This window comes from Citrus clementina, unplaced genomic scaffold, assembly GCF_000493195.1.
Source record: "Citrus clementina cultivar Clemenules unplaced genomic scaffold, Citrus_clementina_v1.0 scaffold_5, whole genome shotgun sequence".
Taxonomy (NCBI): domain Eukaryota; kingdom Viridiplantae; phylum Streptophyta; class Magnoliopsida; order Sapindales; family Rutaceae; genus Citrus; species Citrus x clementina.
In genome coordinates this window covers 15,012,136-15,028,560 of record NW_006262201.1, presented here as the reverse complement: position 1 = coordinate 15,028,560, position 16,425 = coordinate 15,012,136, and the positions used below count along the sequence as shown (strand labels likewise).

Below are 16,425 nucleotides of genomic sequence, written 5' to 3'. Positions count from 1 at the left end.
TAATTCGATCTCATGCAGTACAGTTTAATCCATTGTCTTTATGTAATCATGCCAAATACAAGTAGCTTGGTGGTGCTTGCTGGGTTATCAATTGTAAAAATGGAAAAAATGAATGTATTTATTGCCTGTTGTGTGAAGGTTGTATAGAGTGGCCAGAACTCATACTGCTGCTATTGTACTAGTGCTGGATGGTTTCATTTGAAAAAAAAATTATTAAATCTAGCTTTTGCATGTGTGTTATATGTGATGATGATGAGAAATACTGTGTGTTATATGTGATGATGATGAGAAATGTTGTGAAGAATGACAACATTTAGAGTATAAGGGAAGAAGAATGACATGTTGAGAAGTATAAATTGTTTTTGTGTGCTGTGCATAAGGTTTTAAATTGCTTTACAATCTTATAAATAGCAGGAGACTTGCAATATGATTGTTGGTTTGTAACGGTCATAATGCAACACCTTCTTTATTTTTTTTCAAATTTTTAATTTTATCTTTTTTATAGGAACTTTAAGGAAATATCAATAATTTTAAAAGGATAAAATAGTCATAATTCTTACCTATAATATTGTAAATCTTTGAAATTGACAGGGATAAAATTGTTAAAAAATAGGGTTTGTGTTTTTCGCGCCAACAATTTCAGTTTTTTTTTTAGTTATGTCAGTATACAAACTGTTATTAAAGGCAATATTATTTTTGCATAATCAACTAACGGTCAATGTAAAAATTAACACCCCCGGACGCGGCGCAGCCTGCCATATATTAATTTCTTCAGTTACCAAAATTTTCTTAATTTGACAGTTTACCACTAATATTAAGCGCATGGTTGAATTTGAAAAAAAAAATTGTAATAATTTAAAACAATTAAATTAATTATCTATGCCTTTATGTCATGTCACAAACCAAAACATTGAGCCATCATGCCTCGACGATCCATTGAATCGCAAGTTCAAACACGACACCATCTTGTTCTCTTGGGAGTCTTGGACCTTCTTCTGTTCTTATGTAAAATCAATGAGCTATTTTGTGGGGAAATAATCAAATAAATATCTATCTAAACATGAAATTAAATAATAGCTGTCCAGAGTTCTTATGTAAATTAACAATAGATATTTTTTGTCTGTCGCATACCAAGAAATGATAAACATTGTGATAAATTGATAATTGACCCAATTAGCAGAAAAGATACAAAAAAAATTAGGAAAATTTTGGTGATCTCAAATCATCATCTTCCAAAGTGATGCGGGTTACAAGTTCCTTAATCACTATAATGTGAGCAAAACACAATATTACATATACTACATGTATAAATATCTAGACTCATAGTAGACTTCATATTGTCATAAAGAACAATTTCAAAAACCAAAAAAATATTGTACCACCTAAAAAGGTTTACTAGCTGACCATAAATAAATTCTAACTGATTAGCACAACACATTTTTTTGGATCCATCCCTAGTTCATGTTTGTTGCACAAGAATTCCAGGCGTCACCTCATCACATAACAAAAACAAATAATTGAATTATCTTGAGTATCAATGTCACAGATGTACCATGCCAATATCCAATTCCAATGGCCACATGGATTCACATGTCTATTGAAAAGTTAGAATCACACAAATCTCACAAATCTAACATTTGAAGATAAGTGAGGGATCAATTTTGTTTGAACTATTGTATGAAAGCCAAAAATGAGCTCCGGAGGGGAAATTATCACAGCAACATTCTGACTTTTGAGTTCAACAAATGAGTATAGTGAAGTCTTAAAATACATAATCAAGGATATATCAATATCTAATCGCCCATACAAGGGGAACAACTGATACCAAGGAATAAATAAATATAAGAACATGGATATATACTGTTACAATTTCTAACCTCTGGTGACAAGAATTGGTACAGGGCAATACAATTCAAACAGATATAATGTGTGTCGTCACATCCTTTGGCTTGATAGTGGGGACACAGAGCTTGGTGCGCTAGCAGTTTGGGCAACCTCTGGTGGTGGTGAAGGGCGAGGCAAGCCATCATGAGTCACTTGCACACTTGTATGATGGGGCAGTGAGGAGGTTGAAAATGGTGGCCCAGGTACAGACTCTGGATTTGATACAACCTTAATTGGGTAAACTTCAGTAACTTCCTCAGTACCCTCATTCAAATACACAACATCCTGCATGGTGAGCTGGTGATACTCAACAACCTCCCTTAAGAAGCGATTCTCACGTGCGTACACTGAGTTCTCATGCGCCAATCGAGCCTTCTCTGCTAAAAGTGTTTCTAGTTGAAGCCGTATCTGATGGACAAACGCAGACATCAGTTTTAGATTCTTCAGTGCATTGAGATCATTTTAATTCAATCTTAGAAAAATACAATAAACTACCAGCAATAGCTGATCCACTTAAGATTTGCCAAACAACAAATTCATCTCTCGACTACTGACCTGAAAATCCTGATGCCATTGATATAAGTAATAATTAAGTGCGTAACAGCAACAGCTTATACCTTGGTTGTACCTCATTACTAAATATCTCAGACACAAACACACTCTACAAACTAAACATGTACAGGCAGATGGACAAACACATTAACAACTACAAAAACATGAATCCATTATGCATCAGTTCAAAAAACCACTGAACTGACTGTGGCAGCAGATTGAAAGACTCATAGCCAGTAGTGTAATACAAATATTTGCCCTTCCTTTTCTGGTTCATAGTAGCCAAGTAAGATATCATAAATATACTAGACAGATGCACTTATAAATCAAATACTGTAAATTAAGAACTTGTATTTCTATCCAAATAATGGCACTTAAAAGTAAAAAGTGACAAAGTAAGAACAAACGGATCAGCAAGACTCATCATTCAGATTTTCACTTTTAAGAAAGTAATATCTGTTAAAATCTACCATTGACAAAACTAACTAAATAAAACAGATACACATCACCATACAGATAGACTCAACAGAAGAGAAAGGAAAGTAGAAAAAGAGAATAGGTTACCAAATCATCATCTTCTGGGTTATCCCCCCTTTGACGACTCTCCCGAAGGATTTTATTTTCTTCCTCCAGCTGAGCACATCGCTCTTTAGCAAAAGCTAAATCTGCTTTCACAGTTTTCAACTCCCGAAGAAGAAGCTTCGCCTTAGCAGCCATTGCCATTGCAACCTATTGCACAACCAGAAAGCAATCACGCACATCATCTAGAAACATTAGCAATTACATTGAAAATGAAAAATAATAAATGATATGTTTTGGTTCCTAAAATACTTCAGCCACCTTAAGCCCCGAAAAACCCCTTCTTTTCTGGTCCCGCCTCCATTTGTGTTTCCACTAAATTTTCTTTTAGACATCAATACCTAAAATAGACTACTGGATGGAACATGCATCTTAACTATGAAAAAAGCCAATGACTAAACTCAATCTAGTTTGAAATCTTAGAGCCATTCAAGGCTTTGCTCACAGCAAGTGCTGCATACTGTAATTCAGAGAGGCACACCAAATACAAAACACACCACAAGTGGTAGTATTATGACAAGGCTGGGCAACCCAAACATGCAATATATTTCTATCACATGAACCAGTGACATACAGTTGCCACCTTACGTCGCGAGATGCCTTCAATTGAAGTTCTTGATCATTTTGCACAGAGGGTTGGACTTGGGCCTGTACATGAGGTTGTTTAATCCCCTGGTTCTGTGTGGCAGAAATGCCAGGCTTCTTGCGGATATGCTTACGAGTTTCTTGAATGATGCCTGACGTTCGGTTTTCCACAATAGTAAGGCCCCCCTAAAAAGGCAAAACACAAAAGTCATAAATTAAAGGAGAGATATACATCTACACACTAGTATAAAACTTTGCACATACGGAAGAAGATCATAGATGAAAAGCATTACCAATACAACTTGTAGTAGCCAAGGTATATAATGGAATAAAGAATATTTGGCAAAAGCTCACCTCAACAGCATTACCGATATAACTTATTGAAGATGTAATCGCATCAAATCCCTTCTGTAAGGCAGGACCTTCTGATTTTTGATGGGTGTCATTTGATTGGTATTGATCACGGAACTGCCAGTGTGAATCAGAAATATAATACCGCATATTAATGTCAAACATACTCTAAACAATGTCATAGCTGAAATGAAATCTCTTTCTCACCTTGGGTCTTGAGTCAGTCCTAGGCATGTGATTGTGATGTGTTGCATTTTGAGGCAGCTGCTGTTGTTGGGGCACATCACCATCACCATCATCATCCTCATCCAAGATAACAGCTTTAGCTTTTCTAGCAAGATTACTCCAAAACCCATGTTTGGATTCATTTAAACTTTTCATTGATGTGTACTCATAAGGCTTGGAATCCTATATTGATAAGACCACCACCCCCAATACGAAGACCCAGTTAAAATATTAAAATGTATAATTGGCCAAGATAGATAAGCAACAGAGCAGATAAAAGGGATTCATCACTTTACCTGAAGTGGAGATGGAGAAGAAGGAGAAGAAGAACTGGTGGTGCGGTTGTAAGCAGAGGAGAGAGATGAATCTCTATGAGCAGATGAAGCTCTTATGGCTTTGGCAGCTAACCGAGAAGAAGATGAATTTGAATTTGAACTCGAGTCATCATCCTCTTCATCATCTTCTAATGTCTTTCTTGTTGTTGAAAATAATCCCTTCTCCTGCTGCCTCCTTCTGTACGCCATTGATTTAGATTTCATCAAAGAATTTTTCTGCTTCACAACTTCACACACACCCCCAATCAGTTCGATTCGAAGACAAAGACGACTCCTCAATCCTCACTCATTTCATTTGTTCTGTCAACGCGTCGTTTAGACTTCAGATCCCTTCACCGGCGATAAGAGTGTGATTTGTACTTGGGTTTTTTTTTCCCCTGTAAATAATCTTTCACATTGGGCCAATTCTCATTTCTAATGGGTTCGGGTTAGGCCCTTGTGAACACAACGTGAGTTGTGCTGGTAACATCCCTTCAGTGTCTTGAAAGCCACACCACTAAATAAACACCATCGTAGAAAGATATGCAATATTTAAATAAGGATGCATCTATTTGCACTCTATTAATTTTAAAAAATTAACTTTTTCTTTATACTTGTTTTAAAATTTAAAAGAAAAATCACTCAAATTATTTAAATTAGTTAACTTTATTTATTTAAAACAACAATAAAACTATTTAGCACATGTAATTTTAAAGAGATTTAACATATATTTGCACTATATAATAAAGCAAGTGAAAATAAATTATTTAACAAAATTTTAATTTTTTTTATTTCTATTCAATATTGGATTTTCAACTAAAATATCTTGTAATGAGAACATAATAATAGCAAATAAATTATAAATACTATAAAAAAGAAAAAAGAAGGAGAAAAGAACAAGTCGAAAAAGAAGAAGGGTTAAAAAAAATAATGGCAATCTTATAGTACTTTTTATTTTATTTTCTAAAAAATAAAACTATCATACATACTTTATAGTCATTTTTTATTAAAATATTGAATTGATTTCCTCATTGTCATCTAAGTGTTGATTAAAATTTTAAAAATATAAATTTTAGGGTTTAAGGCATGAAAATTATACATTGAATGATGAGTGTGCTATATGAGTGTTCAAAGTAATTATGTAATATTGATTTATAATAAATCATCTTTAATAATAATTCACATGATGTGTATTTTTTTAATAAGTTTTAAATTAAAATTAGAATCTTCAAAGTAATTATTAGCATGCAAATAGCCAATCGCAAAATTTAAATATGGGTGAGGATATTTGAACCAATCAATTTTCTTTTTAAACCTTCTTTTTAAATTAATTTTTTTTTACAGGAACGAGTTTTATTTTCAGAATAACTTTTGATGAAATTACTTAATTAATCATATTTCTTTTTCTCTGAAAATTCTTTAATTTAGAATTAGGCACTTTAAATGTTTTTCTTTCAATTGCAAATAAACATTGATGCTTAGTTCTCAAATTTTCAAAATCGGTTTCACAAAAGCTATCACAAACTCATAGAAACAAAACCCACCATTAGAGAATGAATGCCAATAAATTTTCACCATCGATAAAAATTTTAAATTTTTCTTTGGTTTTAGTATTTATTGTAACAATTCAAAGATGAACAAAAGGAAAAAAAATTGGTAATAGAAAGAAAGAAATATAGTTTGGTTTACCAAGAAAACAAAAGGATCAATGAGCAACAACTAAATAAAATTAATTTCAAATTGCTTAATATGATACTAGAGAGAGAAAATACAAATCTTGAAGTTGAGAGAGGAAATGAGTTAAGGTAATTCTGAAATTTTTTTAATATGCAATTTTTAACAATTAAAATTAAATGGGTGTCGAGAGGAATATCATGGGTTCAAATAATCGTACCCTTAAAATATTTCTACAAACTAAAGCTGGCAACAATTATCTTTAGTTTGGTTTTTGTAGAACTAAGCTAAACCAAATTAAAAAAAAAAATTAGATAATGAACCAAGAAAAAAAAAAGATAAGGTTGGATTTCGATTAAGTTCCATTGCAATTATTTTTTTTACCTTTAGGGTGCATTTATTTCCTGAATTGGAGAATCAGAATTTGGAATCAAAGTCATTGACGGTATTTACTTCACAAAATGGAGGCAGGAATCGAAATTGCAGGGCCCACCTGAAATTGGGAATGAAGAATGGGAGATTGATTCTCGGGGGGTAGGAATCAATATCACATTTCTTGAAGTTCCTATTCTACCACCATTAACATTTTAATATTTCCAAAATGCCCCTTTAAATGAAAAATATAAATACAAAAAGAAAGCATCATTATCATTTATTATTATTATTAGGGTAAATTTCACCCATCTCGTTATTAAATTGACATACTTAAATTCATCCTAAAAATATGAAAACTTCAATCTACCCCCCAAAAACTGTTATTTTTAACACGGGTAATTTTTAAAAACCTCCCCTGAGGTTTGGGCTTGTTGAAAGTAGATGGTGAAAATTGATTTATTTGTAAAAAACCCTCTACCGTCAATTAATTTTAACATTGACCGTTAGTTGACTGTGCAAAGACAATATTACCCTTAACAATAATTTGTAGACGGAAATAACTAAAAAAAAATTAAAATTGTTGGCTATTTTACCCTCTTTAAATTATTGATATTTTCTTAAAGTTCCTACAAGAAAGATAAAATTAAAAATTTTAAAAATCCTCTTTAAATTATTGATATTTTCTTAAAGTTTCTACAAAAAAGATAAAATTAAAAACTTGAAAATGAAATAGTTATAATCTTTACCTATGATATTGTAAATTTTTGGGATTGACAAGGATAAAATTGTCAAAAAATAGGGTTTGTGCTTTTCGCGCCAACAATTTTAATTTTTTTTTTAGTTATTTCCGTCTACAAATTGTTGTTGAGGGTAATATTGTCTTTGCACAGTCAACTAACGGTCAATGTTAAAGTTAACTGACAGTAGGGGTTTTTTTATAAATAAACAGATTCTCGCCATCTACTTGCAACAAGTCCAAGCCTCAGGGGAGGTTTTTAAAAATTACCCTTTTTAACACCTAACTAATGTTGACTGATTAAAATACGAAAATACCTCAAGTTATAATGGAATAAGCTCTTAACGTTAGTGTATAAGTTCAAAAGTAATATTTGATTTGACATGTCTGTAAGAGGACATGGGATACTTACAAAATAAATAATAAAATATGAAAAAGTAAGTTGTTTATAAGATTTAAATATTCAAAAAGTAAAATGTCTTAATGGACAAAAAATGTAATGTTTATTCCTAATTTGGGCTTTGAAGTTAAATAAATTATGAAGATTGCCATTAATTTTATTTGTCAATTGGGCTTTGAAGTTAAAAAAATTACAAGGATTGTCATTAGTGTTAATAGAATTTGGGCTTTGAAGTCAAACATATTACATTGCGTGCCATCATCTTAGTGAGTTAAAACAACTGATGGTTGAAGAAACAACAAAAATTCAAAATTCAAAATTGTATTTGGCAAGTTCATGTCTTAAATCCGACTCTCAACACACTTCAGTGGCCATAAAATCGTTAACGCCATTAGAATATCAAAAAAGCAAAGCAAAAAAACAAGAATAATGTCATCATCTAAAGGTAACTGGAGTGGTTATGTAGATGAAAATGGAGAGCTCTAAATCAATGATAAAGTTATCAAGTTTAGAAACAAAATTTGCACTAACTATGGTGATTGAGTATCGGTGAAAATCTCAGAGTCTATTCCAAATCCTCAAAGGTTGTACTACAAATGTGAAACGAAAAACTTGTAATTTCTTCAGGTGATGGGAACCGACTAAGCAAGAGTACAAAATAATTGCTAGAGGAGTGAGATTGTTAGATGATGGTTTTGAACATAATAATGAGGTAGTACCTGAGGAGCACAAGGTTTTGGAACTTGTTAACAAACTTGTTGCAAAATTAAATTCAATGATAAGGCTGCTGCAAATTATCACTACAAGAAATTTGACTTTTTAAGAAAATGATTTTTAAACAATTTTAATTTCAGTCAAAGAATGGTGCTTATTGTAAAATTTTTTTGAAATCATAGCCAATAGTCTCGTCCTGACTTATTTTATATTTTATAGGAAAATTATCATTTATATACCCTTAGTTTACTCCATTATAAAAAATACTACAACACTTTGAGGTTGTATCAATCGTCCATCCTAAGTTGACAAAATGTATCAGCTGACCACCAAACCGTTAGTTGCCGTTTAAGTATGATGACGTCAGAAGGGTAATTTGATCTTTTCATATGATACAAGTGATAATTTAAGGGTATACAAGTGATAAAAAGAGAATTTAAGGGTATACAAGTGATAATTTTCAAGGGTAAAATCATCAATTCACTGTAATTCTGTTAACTTTCAAACGGCAACTAACGGTTTGGTGGTCGGCTGATACATTTTGTCAACTAAGGGTGAACGATTGAAACACCCTCAAAGTGTTGTAGTATTTTTGATAACAGAGCAAATATAGGGTATATGAATGATAATTTTCTTATTTTATAACCAACAATTTTTGTTTTGAGACTTGTTAATTGATCACTAATTCCACTTTTTTATGAAAATATTATTTACCACAACTAGAAAAAGCATTTGAAGAGTAACTCGGCCTTTAAGGAATTCATCGATGAAGACCAAGGACCAAGACAATTAATTATCTTTCTCAATTTTCTCAATGTAATACTTTAAATCATTGACATTTGTGCATTTTGTAATTGAATTTGTATGATAACTTCTTTTAACTATCTTTTTATTTCATCTTACTGCCATTTGTACATTTTGGTTTATTGATGTTTGAATCCTTTTACTTGTTTAGACTAATTATTCAGTCGCAGAGTGTTTTTAACAACAAGAAAAAAAATTACTAACAATCTTTTAATACAAGATAATTAGTTACAAAATAAACAATTATAATTTGTAACAAAAGAAATAGTCACAAATCCTAAAAATTAGAGACGATAAGTGTTTTCTTCACTGAAGGTAACATTCAATGACTACAAAATGTTGTTGCAAATATGTTTTCAAACCACTATTTGGACATTTTTTTAATACTATTTGTGACTTTTCAAACTTTAATTAGAAACGAAACATTTAGTCACGAAAAGGTAAATTTTTAATAATGAAAATAATTTGGTCGCTAGAACTTTTTAAGATGATCTTTCCACGACTAATGTATGACGATTTATTTTTTGTCATATAAAATATAAAATGACTAATTCGTTATATTTAGTGACTAAATATTTTGTTATAAAATATCAATTTTCTTTATGTCCTTATAATGTTGATACTGTGTATTTTGTATTTGTAGCAATTTTCTTAGAAATTATTAAGGTTTAGCTGTGCTAGAAACAAATAAAGATAGAAAACTAGCTCTGAAGAACACAAGGCATTTAAAAAAAGAGCTCATGTATTGCATTTTGTAAGCTTATCACAATGTTTGTAATACATATATTATATTTAATTAAAGTGTTGCAATTAATATTCAACAACAGCTAACTATATTATCTTTCCTGCTACAATTAGAAGAACTCCAATATCCATACCAAATATTCTTTGCAACACCCCAAAAAATTTAGTCAAAATAATTACATGAACTTTATTAAGCTTCAACATAACTATTGTCTTCACACTTAACTACACACACAAACAAAAGAACAAAATCAGCAACATCATTGTACAGTAGTAAACAATAAAGCATAAGTTTGATATTGCCTCTACTTTATTTTGGCTGAATTTGATATCCTCTGCAACGGCAGTTCATAGCCCAACAACACAACAACAAATGAGTAGGCAAACAGTTTATAATACAATTAACAACCTTTAAGAGAAAAATATATGGGTGATTCAGTGAGCTAACATGCTTACCAGCCACTTTAAAGCAATGATTTACCTTTGCCTTTCAAGTCTCTCGATCTTGCTAGTGTAGATTGAGGAGTAACCCTTGCAAATGTTGAACATTCTCTAATGAGAATCCCTCCTACAGATGTCCTAGGTATTTGTTTTGCCTTATTGAATTGTTGTTGTATTCCTTGTAGTTCTCTTAGTTACTGAACCCATTTTTCCTTTACCTAACATTTGTGTTGATGTAAAAGGTGAGGTCTGAGTTGTTGTGCCTTTATGATTAATGAGGAAAAAATATATTTAAATAGTAAGTATAAACTTCAATTCGTCATCTAGATTAACATACTTCAAAATACCCCTAACTAGACTAACAAACATCAATCTAACCTCAATCAAAAGTCAACTTCAAAACTTAAAGTTAGTAAATGTTGATAGTAATGAACCAATAATCATAAATATTAATTACAAACTTGTAAAAATAACATTACGAACTTGATATAGATCTACTAGGCTGAGATGCACTTTTACAGGTACTACTATGAACTAAGCCACCAAGCATAGAGCCACTGGCAGCAGCGCCAACATTTTATGAGTTCCTACCAGCATGGTCTCCTATAAGTGATGCACTTGAGCTTGAAACTGCTGCCAGTGTGTCATATGTTTTTTCAAACATAAGGCAAAAATCAAATAACATTTGCATTATTATTTGTGCTTTTACGAAATTATAGAATGTTTTAACCACATCCTTACCAACATATTCCTTGTTTTCTTGTATGCATTATTATGGCCAATGACTCCACAAAACTTACAGCATATAGTGAATCATCTCTTATGTTTTGGTCCTGTTAGGTGGCCTTTGAACCTTCGGAGGCAAGATTTCCTCTACTTCTATACGTGGTCATTTAGACTTATTAGGTAAAAGATGAATCATGCTTGAATAACATCTTAAATATGCCTATTTTGAGTAACAAGGAGCAATAAACTTCTTATAAGTACCCCTCATATAAACTATACAAGGCATTGCATGGCTGTAAGGTAAGCCACTAATTTGTCATAGCCCACAGTCACATGTATGCTTTTCTAAATTGATAACCCATGACTTTGTAGCAGATTCAACTTCAAAGAGCACATCACTTGTTAGTGTAATCCTAAGTTTCCTTTCCTTTTAAAATGCCTGGTTCATTTTGTTGTTGATGAAGGCAAAAACATTAGTTTTCCATTGTGAATAGTTTATCTTCTATCATTTATTGCTCTCATCATTCTTTTTTTTATGTACTCTACCAAAGTGATTATGGGTGCCTTCCTCATTTCACCAATCCATGTATTTCAACTCTTAGTCAAATTATTCGTTGTATAATCATATTTGATAAATTTATCAAAAGCATAGACTGACCAGTACTTGAGGTTTAATTTTCTTAGCTACTTAAATACATCAGTGTTAATATCTTGTATGCCTTTCATTGTTACTGTTGAGTGTTAGAAAATATATATTTATAAAGGAGAAAACCATCATTTTACATTTCAAGTCTTACTAACAACCCTTACTTTTATGTATTTAACCTTCTTTTGATTTAATTCCGTGTGTTTTATTTTAATTAAGTATTTTATGTATTTTAAGAGCATCATGGTCATTTCACAATAAACGAGAGATCAGACGGCAAAACGGACATCACTTTTGAACTCAGGACAGTCGAAAACCTTAGGAGGAGCATAAAATGAAAAATGACACTATTCACATATACGGTACTATTCACGTGTACGGTATTGTCTACGTTACTGTTCATGACACTGTTTACATAGACGGATCGATGACGTGGCATTGACCGATGATGTGGCATTGACTGATGAGGTGTCACGATCCTGTTGGACTAAAATTCTTATGTACTGTTAATAGTGACGTGGCAGTATATCAGTGGACCAAAAATCTCGCGTACGGTACATGCATCACACAGGATTATTTTCAACCAAACCGCGTCACTGTTCACTCGGGTCAAACCGTGTTACTGTTAATCCACGTGGTCAAACTGCGTATTATTGACTGATGACGTGGAGCAATCTTGAGCGTCCAAACTGTTTTTAATCTGATGGCATTGATTTACTCCATGTATTTATAAAAAGGGAGCCTCTCCCCCCTAATTTGATACCTCTGAATCCATTTTTGGACTCCATTTTCTGTAATTCTCTCTCCATCTCGTATTTTCTTCGTATTTTAATAAATTTTCATTTTGCCCCTAGTTCAATTATGAGTGGCTAATTTTCTTTCAAGCTTGGGTTGAAGGTGAAGTCTCAACATGTGTCATAGGCTTTATTTGGTAAATTTATTTTCTCTTCCCCTCTAATTTTTGTGGATGTTTTGACTTCTCGTTGACAAATAATACTAATCTTGTCTAGTACCGCCTTGGTTTCACCGGCTCCCTAGTACAAGGTTATTATTATTTGGCACGATAAGCCCTTAGCACCATATTGATTAGAGCGTGGTTCATGAAGTGTGGATTTCCCCCTCATTATTTAATTGGCATTAATAGGGATTATTTAGCCCATGATGCATGTTGATACAGATCCAGATACCCAAGTACGTCATTTTAATATAATTCTTTTCAATTTATTCTCGCCATTTCAATTTCAATTTCAGAATTTATTCTCGCCATTTTAATTTAAGTTTTAGCATAATCCAAATTATTTTCACCACAAATCCAACCACTCATTTACAAAATTAATTCTACACACAATTAAAATCCACCTCCTCGTGGGATTGACACTCGTCACCATTAGTCTATTCTACAATAGATTCGTGCGCTTGTGAGTTCAATAAAATTTGCACAACAGTTACATTGAATGCATTCTTATTTGATGTTCTAACAGCCCTCCAATACTGTTTCCTTAGCTCAACAGATTAGCGAAGACATGTCTTGCACAAAATCTGTAATATGATCCACTAAATTCTAAGTTCAATACTGTAAGAACACATATTTGCCTATCAGTCATAAAGGTAAGTTGCCTTGTAACAACCAAATGCTCTTGCAAATGCCTCAAAAATCAAGACAAACTCTAAATGTTTTCAAACTCGCGAACATATATTACAATTGAAAAAGTACTTTGATTTGCATCAAGTGTGACAGTTAATTGTAAAATACCTTTAAAAGGGCTTTTTAAATGCAATCGTCCAGTCTAATAAATGGCCTAGACCCCTCCTTGAAGCCATCTCTTAGACCTTGAAAGTTCACTATGAACCTTTGAAATTTGTACTTATCTGTAAATGTGCCTTCTTTTGTTACTTTAAATAATGCTAAAATTCATGGCATTTACTGTTTGATGATGTTAGCATATTTTCAAAGTTGCCTGAAGCTTTCAACACGATCTCCATTAGCAGTTGACTCTAATATCTTTGTCTTTGCTCTATAAACTTTTTAGGGATCTACCTCTACTCTATACATTGTCCTGAGATCATCAACAAGACTGCCTACAGTAATCTTTGGATCACCTATCAATTTATTCTTATATTCTCTTGCAATCTAGCCAACAGTCATCTTTGAATTTTTTACAAGACCTTCACATATGTGTATGCTATATAAGATCTTAATTTGAAAACATTGTCTAAATCTTTGAAGGTGTTGTATATACTTTGAAAGGGGACATTTACATACAACTCTTATTCTCTCAAACTTAGTTCTTCTACCTCTGAAACCTTATTTTATATAATAATCCTTCAGAGCCCTATGCAAAAGATTGAAATTTTTTGAATACTTGTCCAACTCTGAACTCAACAGGTTCTGTTCCATCTACAAATATTTGACCACCCAACACATAAGACATTCTGCTAAAAGGATGCTCATTTTCAGAATCTGGCATTGACCCATAATCTCCATTGTCACTTCTATATCCATTCAATAAGTCATCATGTGCATTATGGTCATCTCTAGAAATCATATATTGTTTGTGATAACTTATCATCATGACAAACTGCTCGTGATGAAGGACCAGTACCATAATCCATATTTATGCTTGACTTCCTTTTCTTGGTTGTCTTGGGTCTACTCATTACATGCTCTAAATCTACAACATTTCTCTTTTTTGTTTCCTTTACTTTCTTGTTTTGAACCATCCTTGGATCAGTTGCAACTTATCTTTTACTCGCTTGCCTTTGAGAAGCCCTAATTTTGATAGATGCAAATTTTCTTTTGTCAGCTTCTTTTTGTGAAACTTTCACCGCCTTCTTTAGGGCTAATGATTACTTTGCTTTTTTTTAGAAGAATATACTTAGTCAACCTATGATGCCAAGTCTTGTGTAAGGATAACATCCTCTGAAAATGGTTGTGAAAGATAATCCTTGAAAAACTGAGATATTGGTGGATCAACTACCTCCCTATCAAGATCAATGCCATCCTTATCATTCAATGAAGGAAATTCAGACAAGTCATCAGCATCCTCAACCTCAAGGTCACATACATAGTCACTATATTGTGAGAGGTTGAAGGAATTAGTTTCACAACCATTAGCTTTGTCTGCAGCTTCATGTTCAAATGGTGCAGCACCTTCATTACATGGTGTTTCTTGCTATAACAAAGAGTTAACTATAGGCATTGGGTATGGGGTACAATCAAATTATAGTTTAGTTGTTGATGTTTCAGCAACAATTTTTTTGGTATGAGTAATGAACTGCGTAGCTAAATTCTCAATAGTAGTGATGGCTAGCCTGAGTTTTTATAATATATCTTCAGTGCTTTATGGTTAAAAAATAGATGCATTATCAAATATAGTATGTGTGCCTTGGTAATGTGGATGAGGTTCGGGTTCAGGTTGAGCAAGAGGTTAAGGTTATGGTGGGATTGAGGTTGAAGTTGAGGTTGGGATTGAGGCTGAAATTCAGGTTGAGGTTGAGGTTGGGATTGAGGATGAAGTTCAGGTGGAGGTTTAAACTGGGATTGAGGCTGAAGTTCAAATGAAGGTGTTGATGCGTATTGCTATAAGTTTCAATGTGCAATTGTATACAATAAGTAATATAATAATGAGTATCCATAGGGATTGATGTTATAGGACTTGCTACAACAATCTTAACAGTGCAAATTCAGTCTAATTAAAATAAAATAATTGATGACATTAATGATCTAACCAAATTAAAAATGCAATAAACATAATACAATAAGAAAAAATCTCAAGGCAGACACAAAGATATACTCAATGGGAAATGAGTAGTTGAGTGCTTGAACTCATTTAATGGTATTGACTGTTTTTTAATTGCAATATTGTTGCTACAACACTGGGTAGAATCCTTCATGCATCTGTCGCATGTTGGATATCTTATATTTATATGCAACCTAATAGTGACCGGTTGTTATGTTAATATTAGATGTAACATTATGTGTTCTAGATTCTAGTTATCCTATAAGGTGAATCCCTATGTCTAATTCTTCACTAACCTTAGATAAAGTATGACCCAATTCAAATTAAGATTAACTCAACTTGGGAAACCCAATCTAAAACCATGTATTGTCTTGATTTGTTCCACCAAGTCAGACATTTTTTAGATTCTTTCTTATCTAGTATCCACTAAATGGGTAGTCAACCAAAATAGAGATTTGTAATAAGTAAAATTAAGACAAAATGCTACAGTAAATTCTAAGCAACACACATATATAAGTCAAATAATCATTAAGTTTGTTTAACACCCAACTACATCAAATATTAGTTCGTGATAAGTGATAAAACAGTAACAATACATTTTTTTTCTATCAAATACATTCCCATAGAGAGATAAAAACAAGCAAATAAAGATGAGAAATTGATATTCACTAATACAAGACGTCCATTTCTTAGGTTTTTGCAATCTTCTTCTTTTTCTTAAAAAAATCCCTTACTGTAACCCTTAACTCTCTCTTATTATCTCTGTTGTTTTGTGTGGCGGCCTCCTCATTTTTCTTTCACGTGTGCTCTTTTTATATTTTGGAATTAGGGACAACCAAAAGCATGTGCCCATGTGTCTCTTTTTTGGAAACCTCTTATCGCATATCTTTTTGTGCCGCATGTCACTACTTTGTCAGTTAATATGTGGGTAGTCT

General features: G+C 32.4%; 1 protein-coding gene across 1 annotated transcript; it reads right to left on the bottom strand.

The window, feature by feature from the left end:
- Positions 1-1,644: 1,644 nt before the first annotated feature.
- LOC18040407 lies at positions 1,645-4,880 on the bottom strand. The gene is made up of 6 exons (XM_006431977.2): positions 4,473-4,880; positions 4,159-4,359; positions 3,955-4,068; positions 3,604-3,786; positions 3,001-3,165; positions 1,645-2,292 (listed from the first exon to the last, which is right to left on the bottom strand). The coding sequence occupies exons 1-6, from the start codon at positions 4,713-4,715 to the stop codon at positions 1,936-1,938; spliced, it is 1,263 nt and encodes a 420-aa protein (XP_006432040.1). The 5' UTR covers positions 4,716-4,880; the 3' UTR covers positions 1,645-1,935.
- Positions 4,881-16,425: the final 11,545 nt, after the last annotated feature.